Genomic DNA, 18,185 nt, shown 5'->3' on the forward strand with positions numbered 1-18,185 from the left:
GGAATCTTTCACACAATGCACTTATAAATCAGCAACCTTTAAAAAACACACTGTCAGCAAAAAACCTCAAGTGTTTTATAGGTTGAACACGATCCAGGTTCAAGTATTTATTGTAAGCATTTCCATGTGCTGTTGTTACAAAGTGCTAACAAATCAGGTCCATGATCAAAAATTGTTGACTTGTAAAGGTGCAAATTGATCAATGCAATAAAACGTCCACTTTCAAATATTCCCAGTTTACGTTTTCATTGCCAAAATACACACCTCGCGCTTACTCTTCTGCTTTGGTTTCCAAACAATTCTATTGATGAGAGTGTCAGTCCTCTTCTTGTTCAGAATTTCCCGTCACGACGGGATCATACCTTTGTTCCTTTTGCGGTCGGCCATGGTGCGCCTGTTATGGTTGGCCCCCCGACTCTTGTTGGCCTCCTTCTTACGTCTGTCCAGGAATGTGTCTAGAGTCTGTCCTTGGCCTTTAGGACGGCCCACCACGTGGCTGGGTCGCTCCGGTCGGATGCTGAGAAGGAAAATCGGTCGCAGTTTAATACACGGATGTGTTTTGCGGCAAAGTTCGGTCTTTATTACCCTTTCTTTTCCTGCGTGGCAGCCCGTTTAGCCTCTGCTCGTGCCCTCAACAGCGCGGGATCCTGAATAAACTGGTCTCTGTTCGTGTTGCTCTGTGGCACAAAACAAAGCCAGGCTTTATTTTCTGTTTTAAGTTTCAAAACAACACCTTTGAAGTAGGGTTTCAATGTACTGTCGGATCTTTTATTAACGTGACTCTGTGTAACAATTCACCACTTGAACTTGTTTTAGCTTACAATGGAGCTGAAGTGTTTGCATTGGAAGAAAACACACTATGGAAGCCCAAAGGATACCATCCATCCGTTATCTGCACCGCTTATCCTCAGTAGGGTCGCGGGGTGCTGGAGCCCATCCTAGCTATCTTCGGGCAGTGGGCAGGGGACACCCTGAACCAGCCAGTTGCAGGCCACACAGAGATGGTTAGGTCACTCGCTCATTCAGAACTAGGGACAATTTGGACCGGCCAATTAACCTGACATGCATGTTTTTGGAATGTGGGAGAAAACCGGAGTGCCTGGAGAACATGCAAACTCCACAGAGTTAAGGTTTGATCTAATGACCTCAAAACTGTGTCAGACACGCACCAACCACTGTGCTGCCGTGCTGCCCCCAAAGGATACCACTTGGCAAAATTCTCAAGCCCACTTCCAGATATTATTGTGTGAGCAAAGATGAATTTCACCCAGCAACAGGACCTAAAAGCTGCTGTCAATCCCTGTCAGCGACAACCAGGGTATGTACTCCTTTTTCATCGCCAAATTGAAGCATTTTCAAGTACCTTGAAGGCCAATTTTTTCAGTACCTTCTAAGGAAAAAATTCAGCAGAGGAAAAAAAAAAAAAACATTTTTTGTTGTTGGCTGAATGAGTAAAATAAAGTCGTCATCTTGCTGCTAGCAAATACTTTGTGATATTTTAAGATGTTCTTATCTATAAACTACGATCTGTTTGTGTCAGTGAGCTGCTATAAACTGACATGAATTCTGCCTCGAAAATGCATGTGCAACTTGGCTACGTCAAACTCGTTTACAAACATGGTAAGGGCTCTAAAGGTGTTGGGTAATAATAGAGTTCAATACTGGGTACAAAAAAAAGTACTGTTTGTGTAAAAGGGCAGAAAAAATGAACCAAATTTGGACTAATTTCAATGTACCGAAGCAGAGTGCATTCCATCTTTCAATATTAGAGCCTGATGATGTTTTGCTTATCTTAATTTAGATATTTTTTTGCCAGTTTTTCCAAAAAATCTGTGCCGAAATTGGTTAAAACAGAATTGTGAATCCTGTAAAATTCGGACGAAAGAGAACCCCTGATTATAAGCCGGACCCAGTACATTTTTAAAGGAAAAACATTTTGTACATGCTTAAGCTGCACCCGACTCATGTGCCTACATTGAAACATGCTATATACACAGGAAGAGTTTTAATAATATACAGTACTTCAACCCCTTAACATTCCAACAGCCCGCTGGTGTGTCGCCGGACTTTTGATAAACAAACACATGTCTGTACAAAGTCACTAGTCACTGAAATCGGTCATGCCACGTATCATATGAAAGCTTCAACTCTTGGAATTCAAGATGTGATGACCATTTCAAAATATACTCATCAGGGAAACGTCAATCTTTAACAAGATTTCCGAAAACTAAAGTTGGCGTAACTCACCATTATGTCCCCTGGCCGTGTTCAACTTCTTTGAATATCCACCAAAATGGTTTCCAACCGTGTAAAATATTTATTCCAAAACACACGATATTGACGACAGATAAATAGAAATTTGCCTCAAACATTCCTGATTCGTTGGACGTTGCTTCTTGTAATCAGTTTGTTTTGCCAAATTATTACCGTTTACAAATAAACAGACTCGTAAAATTATTGTGAATATGGTAATTAGCCCTCCCCTTTCCATTGACACATTTTCCGTAATGAGGGTCTGTTCATGTTATTTTTATTCATGCACAAAGGGCAAAGTTACATTAAGCTTGTCTATTCCACCTGTCTCGCTCTTTCCTTTACTGCTCTGGCGCCCCTAGCGGCCGTAAAAAAAAAAGCAGGAGTCAAAAAAGTGTCGAAAGCTTGGGGAAAAAAGTTGCGGCGTGTAGTCCGAATTTGACGGTAGTTTTTTATTTTGCAATTTATTCATAGCCTTGAAGAGATAATATTTTTAATTTCTATGTTATGGTTTAGCATTTTCAGGGATTTTGTGTTGTTCAACTTTAATTCGTTCAGTATGTAAAATGCTGAAATTGTTTTGTGATTTTATATTGTATTTTGTATATCTGTGAATATTTAAATTCATATTTCATGTGTTTTGCAGGGATCCCCTGCACAACACTTTTGGAACCAAAAGAGCCTGTTTTCTAAATAGAGCTATCCTCTTAGTTGCAACCAGTAGGGGGTGGTGACGCTTCACATGACAACGCCATTATGAAAAGACACCAGAGCAGGCATACATTTTTTGGAGGAAAAATAATTCTTCATTTATTGCTTGGTCTTAAGTCAGACTTTCCAGAAACATGGCAATAGCAACCATTTACGCATTTCACCCAAAATTCAAGCATTTTCCCTACCTTGAAAACACTAAATTAATTCAAGCATTTTAAGGATTTCGAACCCCGGATAATATAACACAGAAGAGCCGATAGCTGCAGTTGGTCAGAGCTGGTATCAGCGGTTAATTTTAGTGGTTAGCTGGTGAAATTACTATAAAGGCCAATAAAAGACTGCAATCGCAAGCTTTATTTACACAGTGCATATAAAAGCAAGGCAAAGCTTGCAGGGAAGAGGCAAACATGAGCCGCCAGGGAAGGAAACTGGAAAGATGGTGGACGATGCGCCACTGACACGACTTTGCTAGTTTGGCTGTGTGCAGTATAGGCGATTAAATGCTAAAAGCATCACTTGGTCATGCTACCTTGGCAAAATTGTTAATCGGACATCCATTGCAATAAGATGGCGCCCAGACATGTTAGTTGTGTCATATAATTACTCCTTTCTTTGAAAAAGAATCATGTTTATGAGACAGCACATGTGTTTTTGTTTACTATTTGAATTGTTAGTGTTTTGTCTTAATGAAGAGTCTTTAGACTACAAGGCGTCGCTATATAACACACACTGGGGCTTTGAAATCAAACAGTTGGACTTCTTCTCCAGATATCTTAGATGACTCTTACCCGCAGTCCTTGGTCCTCTTCCTGTTCCTCGTCATCCTCTACTTCCTCAGCTTTGTTGGCTCTCTGGAGAATTCTGGGCATTGTGAAGGGTCTGGAGTTGGAAACATCATTTTCCACCAAAGTTGAAGATACAAGAGACCCAACATTGAAATTTCTTGGACAACACAAGCTTGATTTGTAGCTTCCACCTACCTCCTGTTCAGCAGGCTGTCTCCATCCAAGTCGTTGGCTCCCACTTGGTTAGTATCATAGGTGTCGTCGTATTCATCGTCATACTCGTCTGCATAGCTAGCTGACGCCGCGTCTCCGGCCTGCAGCTCCACTTCGTCCACAACCGTCTGATACGCCTGATAGCGCTCACGCTGCTCCGATATGTGTTGCTTGTCATCCAAAAGCTCCTTTGCGTTCTCACCTTTCCTGTTGAAGGGGTTTTATGAACATGAAATATTTAGTGTTCTAACTGCAGCGCATTACTGGAAAAGCAGTGGTTACCATGTAATTACTATATTAGTTGTAGTTCAAGAGTTGTAAAATTGGCTAAGAAAATTATGAAAGCATTGTCCTTGAAAAATAACGACTGCATACGTGGATTCAATGCTAAGATGTATTCAGAGTTACCAAGAAACATAAATGTTTTCTTATAAATGATTTCCAACCTCCTTCCCTTCCAGACCCGCGACATGTCCACATTATCCCTGCGGAAGATGTCAAACTCGTCGTCATCAAACACGTTGGATCTAGTGTCCAAGACGGCAGGAAGCGTTTCTTTCACCAGCCTTGAAGCACAAACATACTCGATGATAATATGCTCAAGTTTCAACATGATCGTACATTCTCACTCCATACATCCATTTTATTCCGCTTAACTGGGGTCGGGTCGCGAGGGCAGCATCCTCAATAGGGAAGTCCTGACCTCCCTATCCCCAGCCACTTCCTCCGACGGGATCCCAAGGAGTTCCCAGGCCAGGTTAGAGACGTAGTCTCCCCAACGTGTACTGGGTTGTCCCTTGGGCCCTCTACTGATGGGACAAGCCCGTAAAACCTCCCAAGGGAGGCGTTCAGGAGGGATCCTTATCAGATGCCCGAGCCTCCTTAACTAGCTACTTTCAATGCGAAGGGCAGCGGTTCTACACTAAGTCCCACGGTTCTCACCCTATCTCTAAGGGAGAGCTCTGCCACCGTACGAAGGAAACTAATGTAAGCCGCTTGTATCCAGGATCTTGTTCTTTCGGTCATGACCAACAGCTAATGACCATAGGTGAGAGTAGGAACATAGATCGAGCAGTAAATTGAGCGCTTTACCTTTCGGCTCAGCTCCTTCTTTACCACAATGGACCGGTTCAGGGTCCGCATTACGGCAGACGCTGCACCGATCCATCTGTCGATCGTACATTCTTTAAACAATAAATGACGGTCCAATTATTTGGTAGAATGTGACTATATCAAAGAATTTAAGGAAATACAAATCACTTTAAAAAAAATACCAATAATGGGGCGACACAGCTTAGTAAAGCTTAAACATGTGTATTGTAAGTCAAGCTAACAAAGCACACAGGATAACGCTTGGCAAAATTCTAAAATATGTGTGGCTATAGAAGGAAACAGTTGGGGGGGGATGCTACAGATGCCTTAATCACTGGACTCTTCAACTCTCACTGACAGGGCTCAGCTGTGGAAGGTGAGTGTCACTGTGGGACAAAGCAGGAGAATCTATGAATAACATGAGCGGAGAGTCATAAAATGCAGCCAAGTGGGAAATGTGAGTGGCTATAGAAGAAAACAGGGGGGTAAAAATTGTCAGGTGACTAAATTACAGGAAATGGCAGACATGATAGGCAGGACTCTTCTAGAGCTCTAGAAGGCAAGTGACATAGAAGGACAAAGCAAAAGGAGGTAATGGTAACAATAGTGGCTAGCAACGAGCAATGGTCTGTAGCCAACAGAATACCATGGGTCAAAGATGTCAAGCGCCATGCTTTTTTTTATTAAGACTGTTTTAGCACACTAAATTCAATGCAAGATTTGAATATATTTTTTACAGTTCAATTAATTTGTATCCAAAACGCTAAAGCAATTTTCAGTAAAATTGAAGAAATCATCACATTTAAGACTTTTCAATGCATTTTAGAACCATGTAAGACTTTTATAATGTATATCTAATTACATGATTAGATTACTCTAATGTGAAGAGTTTAGATCATCAAGGGGACAGGACTAAGACAAGCTCTGGCTTTTTACCATCAGCCTCTTTTCCCTTCTGTTGTGTCAAGTGTTTATCAAAGCTCTTGATTTAGAATTCAGAGTAACCTTGCATTGGATGATCAGTGGAAAAAAATAAAATTTCAATCCATCAATTATAAAGCAAAATTTAGTCAAGTCAACTTTATAGAGATTGAATTGTCTTCATTGTCATCAATGTTAACATTGTGAAATATTACAACGATATTAAACATGAAGCTCCAAGGTTAACATAATAAATACTTTAAAGATTACTCATGTGAGGTAAAAGACTGTCAAGATAATTAGGCAAAAATATTTACAACTTGTCTAAGTTAGAATGTTAGCGGAATGAAAGAATACTGCATGGTAGCAATAGTGCAAATGAAAAGTAGTGAAAAATTATAGCACCAACACTAATTCGCGAATAAGCCACAAGATACATATTTGCATGATTCTGTTTAGGGGGGGTGATGGCCATGGGGACAAAACCATCTTTGAGCCTGTTAGTCTTTGTTATAAAGGACCTATAGCACTCACTAGAGGACAACAGGATGACTTTTGCTAATCTTACTATTTTTCTTCCAATTTTTTAAGAACACAAATGAAGAATGTAAATTTGTGTTTCACCTGGGCATGGCGCGGTCCAGCACATCCAGGTGAGGTGCCAATCGCCCCTCCAGGATATTATTTATAACCATCTCAGAGTCATAGCTGTACTCCTGCAAGCACGCCAGTATGAAGCCCTCACCCAAGTCGGGCAGCAGATCCCGAATACATGACACCAGCGACTCCAGCTCCGCTTCACTTAAAGGACAAATGTCACCCTGGTGAGAGAAACAAACAGCCATTCAGATTTATTGATGGGATAATATGACTATTTTAGGGGGAGAATTTACATTGTTTCCTCTATGGGTGGCATCCAAAACTGCCTCAGCTCCCAACGGACTCTCTCGGCCACCCGATACTTCCCTCACATCCTGACCAATTGAAAGTGAAGCCAGGCCCGATGCTCCCTGGCTAGTCGACTGCACCGAAGACGCCGCTTTGCGCCTACCTATGCTTTCCCAGGCGCTTTGGACACCTTGGAGGAGGTAAGAAGTCCTGGTTTCGTCGCTGAGGTGCACTAATTAAGGTTTCTATGACATTTTTATCTTCTTCCAAATTGATTTTTCCTGTCAGCTACATTTTAAGTTGCGGGGATTGCCATGCCCTTATAATACTTTGTTGCTTTATTTGCCTTTTAATTTCTAATAAAAGTAAGATCATCAATTGTTATGGTCACGCAACCTAGCAAGGAAGCAATTCCTAGACCGCTGAATTTCTTCATCATTGCAAACTATTTCTTTAGATCATGTTTTTTTTCTCCTACTTTTAGCATAAATGCAAGCCTTTAAACCCAGAGCGAATAAAAACAGTACAAAAAATACAGAATTGTATCGCCGACTTGCAAAGTCTTTACGAAGCACACGAGATACTTAACTAAATCAACGAGAAAGAGGCATTGTGGAAAAGAGTTCGGCCAGTACCATATTGGCATTTTTATATTGCCATGCTTTTCATATGGAGTCGATCAATAGCAGAGAGAAGACTCAACGCGTCATGCACACAAACACCAAAGTTTGAAATTTATCAATTTTTGGGCACGCAAAAATAATTTGTTGATGTAGTATGGTAGGGAAAATGCCATAAAGAGGGGCCAAACAAAATCTTATTCAACAATGTAAAATGAAAAGTTTGTAAGGTAGGGTCGCCTGTCTTGGAGGTCTACTCTAGTCACTGTAGTCAAATTGGAGTTTCTTCAAGAAATATAAAGGGTTGCAAATATGTTTGATAACGATTGTGTGCAGCATTCATAAATAATCTCCGGTGAGAAATCCTATATTTAATACTTTCCCAAGCATTGGTCATTCAGTGAGGCTGATGCAAATATAATTAGACAATATTAACTTCAAATGCAAAAAAAAAGTGGGGGTTGGTGATAATTTTGGCAATCTCAGAGTTCTAACAACAATAAAACTATCCTAGAACTAATGAAGAGTTGAAAGATCATGTACATCAGGGCGCGGGAACCTATGGCTTGCGAGTCCAATATGGCTCTTTTTAAGAGAGCATATGGCTCAGAGATGATGTTACAAGCGGAGCCCAGCCCAGTATATGACACAATGGACTACAGTTGACAGGCAAGATGTAACACCAACACACCACGTTTTGGCTCTAAATTGCAAAATAATCCATTATATGGAAGCTCATTAAACAATCTGTGTTCATCGGTGAAACACTTTATGATGAAATGCCACACAACATTATTTAAACACCCCAAACCTCTAGCAAAGAACCTTGGGCAATTTGATTAGGTGAGTCCTAGGAATGGGCGGAGCGATGCACAAGGAGCTTGCACTTCTCCCCCTTGACCAGCTCAGTTTGCACTACAGGGTAACTACGTTGGTATCCTCTTTTGCAGTATTTTGTGATATTTTTACAAAAAACTTTCCTCGCACCTTGTTTTGAAACCATTATTCAGGACAAAAACAACAGTCAAAATTAGCCTCAACTCTATTAAGTAACTGTGGGAGTGAGATGAATTTTAAGTGGTATATTTTTATTGACATGGGACACTGGCATTATTCCTATTTCACAGATTCAAATTGTTAAAGGTCACACAGTAAATTAGCTTTTGTCTAAAGAGAAGGTTTGGTGGTTTTGTTGAATATTGTGTCTCAAAATATATGGTGAGGCTCATACAAAAAAAAATGCTTTTATGTCTCTTTGGAGGTCTCAAAATGTTCCCGACCCCTCGTGTACATGTTTTTGTATAACATTTCTGTTCTAATAATAACAAAAAAAGTTTGCAACATGGAAGACGAGAGGATACATTGCAGGAAGTGCTTGTTGAAGGAGGTTGACGTCGTCCGCAATGGGAAACAGGTCGTCGTAATCGCACAAAAACCTGCAAAAACAGGACCAAGTTAACAAAATAAAAGCAGTCATGATCCAAAGAGAGAAAGTCACCTTTTCTCAGACAAAAATCCAGTGAAATGTTGCAGCAGCTCCTCAGCGAACGTATGCATGTTTTCCACCCTGCGGGATGATGTCCACTCCTGTTAGCGTAAGCATTAGAATGCCTTTGTCTGCCGTGGCAGCCTTACCCCTCAAGGATCGGCTGCAGGCAGGTATGATGCAACAGCAGGTGAGCAGTTTCCAACATCCGGCGGCACGAGTGAGACAACCTCCGCCACAGGTCATCTTGAAGACTGCAGAAATATTTTTAAGTGGCAGCGTGTAATACTGTATTTTCAAAACTATAGGGCGCATATAAAAGATTTACGTTTTCTTCAAATTGTGTGACGCGCCCTTTCATGCAGTGCACCTTGTATGTGTTGTATGGTGGATGTAATGGACGACACCATGAGCCTAAGGGTGAAGTGTAAAACTTAGACCTTTGGACATTTAGCGTGAACCAGCCGCTTAAAGTAAGGCTGGCGTGGAAGAAAAGGATGAGCGGAAGTGGTAGGCAGCGCCAGGCAGGTAAGGCCACAATTAACAAATGAATACTTGGACTAACGTGTTTGCCGGGACTGCCAAGCTTTTGCAAAAGCCGGCATAATTTCCGGGGAGCTGCACGGCATGGAATGTGACTGATAGTGACGAAAGTGAACCTGGGGTGTTTGATACAGATTTGGCGCAGGTAAAGAGGATGAGGACTTCAATGGTGTCGGTTGATAAAGACTACTGGCAAAAAATGTGAGTACTAAAATCAGTTTTGCGCCAGCCATTTTCTAAAAATGTGTTTTATTCGTGTATTTTATCATGCCTGTACTGTTTGACTTTGTAATCAATACTTAGACCACATCCAAACGTAGTTTTGCTCCCGCTGTATTTTTAAATACGCACACTTTGTTCGCTTGTCTGTGTTGTTTTAAAGCAGACGTAGTGTATGCACGGGTTGGATGACGTGAGCAAAGCACGAGTGTCCTGTGAGAGCAGGGGTGGGTCGTAACGGAGTAAATGTACTCCGTTACATTTACTTGAGTAGGTTTTGGGATATTTTTAAATCCCTTTACTTTTACTTGAGTAAATTTATGAAGAAAAAACTGTACTTATACTCCGCACCATTAGGCAACATTGAAGTCGTTACTGAGTAACTTAATAAATCCCCTCCAAAGTAAGTATGCGTCTGTCTGTCTCCGCTAAGGCACATTTATTCTGACGCAGAACTCCGCCAGGCTCTACCATGTCTAACCAATCAAATGTAGTGACCATATTCAACTTCAGCGGGAGAAAAGTTGTTTACGGATGAAACAGAAAATGTTGCTTAGCAATTCAGACTCTGAAAACACAGAAGAGGAGCACCACTGGCCGCACATCTAAAGTATGTTCCCCTTAGAAAGGGTACGAAACACCAGCTACAATATGCAATGTCTCCTTTGTTCGAGTTCATGGGCTAGCTTGTTGTTCTGCTTGCAGAGCCTGTTAAATGTTGGGGCTTTAAATGTGCAACTTGGTGCTTCATGTGCTTAACTTATTATTTTGATTTATACTATTTTGATTTTATTGTTTATTAAATCAATTTAATTTATGTTGATTATTTTAATCTACTTTTAAATTGAATGTATTTTTTGTTGATTGGATGGACTTGGATAATTTGATGATCTAATTGGTTGTTTTAATAAAGTTTAAAAATCCGACGTCTCTACAGTTACTAAGCAACAGTAATTTTTTCACCGAGTACTGTACTATACTTTTACACAAGTATTAGGTTGACTACTTTTACTTCTACTTAAGTGATATCATTCTGAAGCAACAGTACTTTTACTTGAGTAAAATCTTTGGCTACTCTACCCACCTCTGAGTGTGCACGTGTGAGTTGAAATTCAGTGTTGTGTTTTCAATAAACAGTGCAGACTTTGTCACTCTTCAAGGAAGCTGTACATGTCAATGTCTACTTTTTCTTTAACGCAGATTGATCCAAAACCTCCCCAAAATAACACGCTAGAGTAGCAGATGGCACCCGCGCCCAACCAGCAACTGAGATTGCGCCTTTTAACACGCTGCGCCCTATGGTCGTGAAAATATGGTTTTAACTACTAGAGGTAGCTTGTTAGTGACAGAAATCAGAATCTTTAAATTCCGTTTGAGATCATTTTATAAAAAACATTCGAAACACCCACCTTTTTCCCTCAAAGTTCCTTGTTTTCAAGGCCTTCTCCAGGTCAGGCACGACGTTCTCATAAAAGGAAGTCAGCCTGCAGCATGAAGGAAGGAAAGAGTTGATGAGTTTGAAGGTGTGGACGTCATACGTGACGTTTACCTGTAAAGGAAGCCGTTTGAGTGGAAACTGCCACAAGCAGTGGGGAAGACACTCAGGAAGGCGTGTAAGGTACTGCTTAGGTCACAGAGGTAGAGGATAATGTCCTCAAAGTCCTATAGACACAAATTTGAAGTGAATAAATAAGCTGATGTTTATTTCCTGTTTTGGGTGGTTTTACCTGCTGAGCCATGCTGATTGCGTCGAGCTGTCTTTGAGAGTTGAGCTTCATGGGCTCGGCAGCGGCAGCGCCGTCGCAGCGGAGGCCGCACTTCTCAGCAATAATGTCGAATACCTGACGGGCCATATCATTGACTTGCTTTTACATGCAGAAAATAAACTGAATGAATAGTTTACATGCCTCGAGACTAACAAATAAGCCGGTAAATGAGGATTTGTGAGTAATCCGATTACAAGGGCGAAGCAGTCACGACATCATGGTGCAAATGGACGCTATTTATGAATGTAACTTTTGGCAAGAAAATAAGAGAGGATTTCATTCATGCTACCAAATCCACAGTAATTTAATGTATTGTGGTTGTTTGCTCCAAAAAGTGCATCCCATGTGTTTACAATAAGTGCTTATATAAGGCCAATCAAAAGCTAAGACTTACACTATATATGGATGGATACAAATGTGGCATCCGCCATATAAAGATGGATACACCTGTAGCATTTTTGCAGTGAAGGCCAAAAAAAATGTCCTGGAGAAATCAACTACCGTAATACAAATGAGGTTTTTTAGCGAGTAAGCCGTGGTTTGTGTGTATCATTTGTCTTTGTACTACAAGTCCCACAGTGCATTGGAGGATTTATATATTCCATAAACTGGGCATGCGGAGAAGCAGTTGAATGACTCAATTTCCAGTTATCTGAAAATGAAAGGACTTACCCAACCATTGCACTCGGAATACTTGCAGTCGGACTAAGACCTCAATCGGACTATAGCGCACCTTTACATGGCTTTAGATCACAGGTGTCAAACAGGCGGCCCGCGGGCCAGATTGGGCCCGCTAAGGGATGGAATCCGGCCCGCAAGACAACACTCAGAGAAGCACAAGAGAAAAACAAGCTGCAGGTTGAAATAGGTCAACTTGATGTTGCCTGAGCCAGGTGCCTCAGACAAAGACACTGTACTTGTATTAATTTCTCTCTCTCTCTCTCTCTGTCTTTTCCACCCCTTTTCTCCCACTCTGTCTCTGTCTCTTTCACTCTCTGTGTTTCTCTTTTTCTCTTCCTTTGTTGCCCTTTGTCTCTTTCTCTCTGTGTGTCTTTTAACCCATTTTGCTCCAACTTCCTTTTTTCTCTTTTCTCTTTCTCTCTTCACGCCCTTTGGGCTTTCTTTTCTCTTTTCTCTCCTTCTGTCTTTCTATTTCTCTGTGGATTTCTTTCTTCCTCTCCCTTTCTTTTCCCCCTCTCACACGACTTTTTATCTTTTGTTTCTCACGCTCTCTCCCTCTCTCTCTTTTTCTTTCTTTGTCCCGCCCTCTCTCCTTTTCCCTCCCTTTCTCTTATTTCTTTATCTGTTTTTCTTTCTCTTTAATCTACCCCCCGACAGAATGTTTGTTCTATCGTGTGGCCCCCGAGTTAGAATGAGTTTGACACCCCTGCTTTAGATAGTCGAATTACTAGCAATAGTCCAATCGAGTTATTGCCTGCATTTAAACCTACCCAATGTTACTCGAGCAAGCATGAATGTTTGTACACTTATCTTAACCAAATGAATGGAACTAAACATGAATTGAAACCCAATATAAACCAATATACCACAATTCAAATGGTCTTAAATGATTATAATTTGAATATACAGATAGAAAAAATTTGGCGTTTCCCCATCCATTTAATACCGTATTCACTGTGTGTGTGGGCTAGAATTTTTTTCTGGATTGGATCTCACCTCCAAAATTGTAGGAATTGTGTCATCCAGGTCTCTGTAGTAAGATGGCTGCTGAATAAAGATGTTCTCTGCATATTGATGGAGAATGCAAGAAGTCAGAAAGTGTATAAAAATGCGTCTTCATAATGAGATGTCGGTCACCTATCATCTTGTGCAGCAGCGGGGCGTTGCCCTTTCCGAAAAGCACACAAAGGTCCATCATTTTGGGGATATCAAACAGGAAGTTCTCGTACAGGATTTCCCCGAACACGGAAGGTGTGATAAAGTTCTCCTGAATAACAAAATTAGCATCAAAATCATTTTCATGATAACACAGCGATTCCCTCGTTTTTTGTGGTAAATGAGAACTAGACGGCTTTTCTTCATTAATTCAATTGGCCGATTAAATATACGGCGAGAGCTTTCCTCTGAAGCAGCATTATTCTCTTACTCGCTTAATTTTTAGGCGTTTACAACAAATGAATATTCCAAATAACGGTTATCAGACGCCTCTTAATACTAATAATTGTTATCGGCCCTGAAAAAGCCATATTGGTCAATCCCCAATCAGAACCACCCGCAAAAGGTGGAAATCTGCAAAGTAGCACCTTTGACAAAAGCCCCCAAACGTTTAATTTACCACGAGATTACGTCGTTACCGACTGAGAGTATACGGCTGAAAATAACAACTATAAATCTACAAATAACACACAACACATAATTGCAGTTGAATGGATGGTGCTCTATTTTCATTGTACAAACTTGAAACTAAATTGGAGGGCTTTTCCTTTGAGTTTAAGATAGCAATTTAGAACGAGGCTGCCTAGCTGCGTACTGGCATCGGGAGTCCACGAACTGAGTCAAGTCTCCGCAATGATTAAAATAACAGAGTGTAGCGGTTTTCCACAAATTCTTTCTCCAGATTGTCTGTTTCATGGATCAAAGACCTATTATTGGGGGCTAACCAGGCTCTGTAGGGCTAGTTTGGGAGAGTTGTTAGCTTCTGTAGCCGTAGGCCGGACCGATAATGATCCATGGAGCACCCCATGGTGATCAACATTTCTTTGCACTCTTCTGACTTTCATCAGAATCAGATTTAATTGATGATTTTTTTTCAACGTAAGGAGGCGCTGAAAGATCACGTTTGTGGTGCTTCCCAGTTAAGTTTTGATTCTGAGATGTTGAATACGCATGTCCATTCCGGTTGTTTGACTGACAGCATACACCAGCCTATCACAGTCACACCCACCCAATACATGCACACACAATATGTCCTGTGCAGCATTGTGTGCTCCCTGTCTAAACAAAATGAACGATGCGGTGGTATCAATGACAATAGAGACAATTCAATCTAAAATCAGCAAAAGAGTGAACCAGCGATAACCATGGCACCAAATAATGAGGGGCCTTTGTAATGCTTATAATAGTCATACCTTGGACTCTTTGTGAGTGGCCATTCTGAGGAAAGTGAAGAAGACGGCACGGTGGAGTGAACGTTGCATTTCAGTCACCGCCGGAGACAAAGGCGCAGAGGTCAGTTCCAGGCCACGAGGGGCATGGTGGACATACGAGTCTAAGCAAGCCTGTAGCGAGCTGTCAAATACAACCTGGGAAAAGAGAAAATTCGGTACATTTTTTTGCCTGTCTGCTATTTGAAAATGCTGTTCTGCTACTGACTTGCATCGTTAAAATTCAGATATGCTATTGGCTATAATCCCTCCCACATTGCAATTCATTGAGTTCAGAATGTCGAGCAACAAACTTGAATTTGGTTACCTATGGACATATGGGGCAAGGCTGCCACCAAAACACTTTTCATTAGTTGTACATTTTTACAATCATGTTTATTCTAATTTAATTTTCACCATTTTGTTTAGCGGACCGGATTAACAAGCCCGTAGGCAGTAGTGTGCAAACCCCTGCCGTAACCAATCAACTATTGAGACAATTATTAAGATTAAAGAGCTAACTAAAGCAAGGATGTCTTCTAAGGAGAGGGTAATCCTCAAAAGGGTAAATTTCCAGATTAGTATTTGAATCAATCTGTCTTCTCTCCCCCATTCTGCATCCACCCACTAACTCCACTGTACCAGCTCAAGTGACGTCACACCAAAGGTAAATTTTATTTCATTTTTCCTTTTCATATATTTCTTAATAATGTTATTTATTATTAAAATGGTTTGGAGCGTATTAACAGCAGTTTCTCAGCAGCTATATGGCAATTCCACGTTGCGATTTCATGCTCAGAATGGATTCATGTCTTACTGTATTTCACTTTAGTTGAATAAATAAACATTCAAGCTCCTTTTTGAAGTAATATAAATGGGCAATTATGGGTGTGGTTAAACCTAATCTCTCACCTGGCACCAAAACTTGTCATGCTGCAACGCTAGTAGCCATTCCAGATCTTCCAAGATGAACCTGCTGCGTTCAAGGAACTCTTCCACCTCAGCCGGGCTGGCATCTTTCGACATTGGCTCGTATGGGATAAATGTACGCTCCTCCCTTCTGTCAGGATGCTGAACACAATCGAAAGATGACAATGTGCGAAAAACGACAATAACAAAAAAACTCACCAGAGCGGGCAGCAAGCGCTCCTTGCCCAGGGCATCTCGCTCTGTCACCTGCTGTTCATCCAGCGGTACCAGGGCACAGGCCATGGCTTCTCCTTTGAAATATTTTTCATGACCTTTATACAACACTTCGTTATCTTAAAAGCGTATGTTTTAATGGAAAATATAATTTCAGACCTCGAAGTTAGCAGTATTGTACGTAAAGGTGGGGTGCAGGATTTTTAAAATGTGTCATTCTCTGCTACAATCTAGTGGATAAAGTGATTATTACAGCCTGTGCCTGATTTGCGTGCAAGAACATGCATTTCTTAGGCACGCTCAAATCAACTCTTTTAATCTTTTTGGGGGTTTAGGTTGGTTATTTGACTTTACTAGAAGCAGGCCTTTTCTTAAAGCGATTTTCTTCTACATGGTTCCAGCTCCTCTCGCTTCATATGCCAAGTACTTTTCCAGGTCTACTTTTTCATTACACGGTCGTACCCATGCTACTGTGGCTTGACATCACCATGCACGGGTGACATACTCCTCTTGGGGTCTTATTCGCGACCTACACTACATCAAATTTGCTTATTTTTCATACAAACACACAAACAAAAAAAAATTCCAAACTTGTGACCATAAATATTTTTAGGTGCCAAAAATACCGTGTACACACTTTTAACATTATCAAAAAAACGTATAAATAGGGGATTTTTTTCACAGCTTATAAAAGGTTATACAATTACTGATGTGTCTCTGGGGCCATAAAATCAAATTACAATAGGAATATGTAGTTTTGGATATGTTGTTTGTTCAGATTTTGTATTAACTCATCTTTGTATAGGCAAGAGGACATTTTCTTAGTTGTATTTTGATTTTCAAACTGCTTGGGCAGTAAAAGTATACTATTTACAAACATATTTTATTGCAGAAGAATTATTTTTACTTTATTTTCATACTGTTAAATACATACTTTCACCATTTTCATTCTTCACAGACAAATAGGGGGAAACAATAAGCAGGGACGAGCATGACGGCAATCTCCAGCACTCCCTTCATCCCCCATTGCTCAAACCTAATGTGATCTGCCCCAAACAGCTTTGCTTAAAGTAAAATAAAACAAGATAGGCGCAATGGAAAATAAAGCAAAAGGGCTCTTTTAAATCTGTTGGGCACAAATAACACGTACTTAAAGCGCTAATGTGTAATATTTGACCACTAAATTGCCCTGTGATGTCAGTACCACAGTGGCTGTGATCTTAGTGGGGATTCCGCTACGTATATAAAAGAAATACATACTTCTCAAACTATGTTTTTTAATTTTTCACCGGATATTTTCTTATCACCAGGAGGCGCTAAATATTACACACTGTCCCTTGAATAGAGAACATATTTAATGTTCACTTTTTAAGTGACACTTCAAACGATACAGCAACTTTATATATAAACACTGTATTTGTGTCTGTTTCGGCAAGTGCCATATGGAGTTGCAAAAAGACAAACCGTAGAAAAAAACTTCTCTATTTCGAATGTAAATAAAAGCTTTAATGATTAGTGATATTTGGTAATACACAAAAACGTGACGATTTTTATGCTTTTAAATGAAATGAAATGAAATGAAATGATCTGCATTTCTATAGCGCTTTTCAAGTCAATGACTTCCCAAAGCGCTTTACATTGTGCTTCACATTTCCCAATGGCGGCCGTGATCTGTGCAGCCATGTAAGGCGCTAACCTGCTTATTGGGGGTATTGGGGGTTCAGTGTCTTACCCAAGGACACTTCGACATGTAACACGGACAAGCCGGGATTCGAACTGGGATCCCTTAATCCTAAAACGATCGCTCTACCTCCTGAGCTACTGCCGCCCCAACATGACAGTCCTGCCTTTCATACGATATTTTCCCCGTACATCATTCTCATTTTAGTTACTTATGGTCAAATGTTATTCATGAATAATTAAAATTGAAAAAAATATTTTTAGACTGTTGTTTAGAACGGAGTTTAACTGAGCAACATCATTCAGCATTAGCACAACATGGCTAAACACACTTACAACTTTCTAATATAGCCATTTAACAGGCAATAACCTAGAAATGAATACCTTACCTTCCCTTTCAGCGTCTAGCACTCTCGGAAACCATCTTCACAGATAGATTTGTTTATCGTTTTCACTTGGAAAAATGTTTCTTTTAAGAAAAAATAGCCGGCGTGTTGAGCTGTGCTTTGAGCACGCATGCGCACAAGTAGCTCAGAATTTCTTCTTTGTGGAAAACAGATGACGTTCGTTTATTAACGTCCCCCAGTGGCCACTTCAAAACTTAATATGAAATTAAAGATTTGAATAAAAATCCAACACACGTGAATTGCAAATTCCTTTACTGTTCAAGTATAAACTTCTTTTGATTTTCTTAAAAATTGTTTTTTCTATAAAAAGAAAAATGGAATGGAAAAAAAAGTTTCTGCTTTACAAATGCT

The 18,185-nt window shown here is 40.4% G+C and overlaps 1 protein-coding gene across 2 annotated transcripts; it reads right to left on the reverse strand.

The window, feature by feature from the left end:
* Positions 1–94: 94 nt before the first annotated feature.
* Positions 95–17,965, reverse strand: ascc2 (activating signal cointegrator 1 complex subunit 2). 2 transcript variants are annotated; one of them, XM_088335698.1, is made up of 19 exons: positions 17,817–17,965; positions 15,733–15,824; positions 15,517–15,675; positions 14,590–14,763; positions 13,319–13,448; positions 13,178–13,245; positions 11,462–11,575; positions 11,284–11,396; positions 11,144–11,218; positions 9,122–9,226; positions 8,985–9,053; positions 8,848–8,922; positions 6,872–7,088; positions 6,603–6,799; positions 4,412–4,531; positions 3,948–4,172; positions 3,756–3,846; positions 586–677; positions 95–517 (listed from the first exon to the last, which is right to left on the reverse strand). In XM_088335698.1, exons 2-19 carry the CDS (start codon positions 15,814–15,816, stop codon positions 346–348), a joined length of 2,280 nt encoding a protein of 759 aa, XP_088191824.1. In that variant the 5' UTR covers positions 15,817–15,824; positions 17,817–17,965; the 3' UTR covers positions 95–345. The 2 variants fall into 2 exon arrangements, with proteins under 2 accessions (XP_088191824.1, XP_088191825.1); XM_088335699.1 differs by lacking the exon at positions 15,733–15,824 and having other exon boundaries at positions 17,817–17,958.
* Between the last annotated feature and the right edge of the window lie 220 nt (positions 17,966–18,185).

This window comes from Urocampus carinirostris, chromosome 5 (genome assembly GCF_059441175.1).
Source record: "Urocampus carinirostris isolate Australia breed hairy pipefish chromosome 5, RoL_Ucar_1.0, whole genome shotgun sequence".
Lineage (NCBI taxonomy): Eukaryota > Metazoa > Chordata > Actinopteri > Syngnathiformes > Syngnathidae > Urocampus > Urocampus carinirostris.

Bases quoted from the DNA above. Each gene is read 5' to 3' on its own strand.
- ascc2 (XM_088335698.1), bottom strand. From the start codon at position 15,816: ATGGCCTGTGCCCTGGTACCGCTGGATGAACAGCAGGTGACAGAGCGA. The intron at 14,764-15,516 runs GTGAGAGATTAG...CTCTTTTCCCAG, and splicing joins ATGACAAGTTTTGGTGCCAG to GTTGTATTTGACAGCTCGCT. The intron at 9,054-9,121 runs GTAAGGCTGCCA...ATCATCCCGCAG, and splicing joins CTGCAGCCGATCCTTGAGGG to GGTGGAAAACATGCATACGT.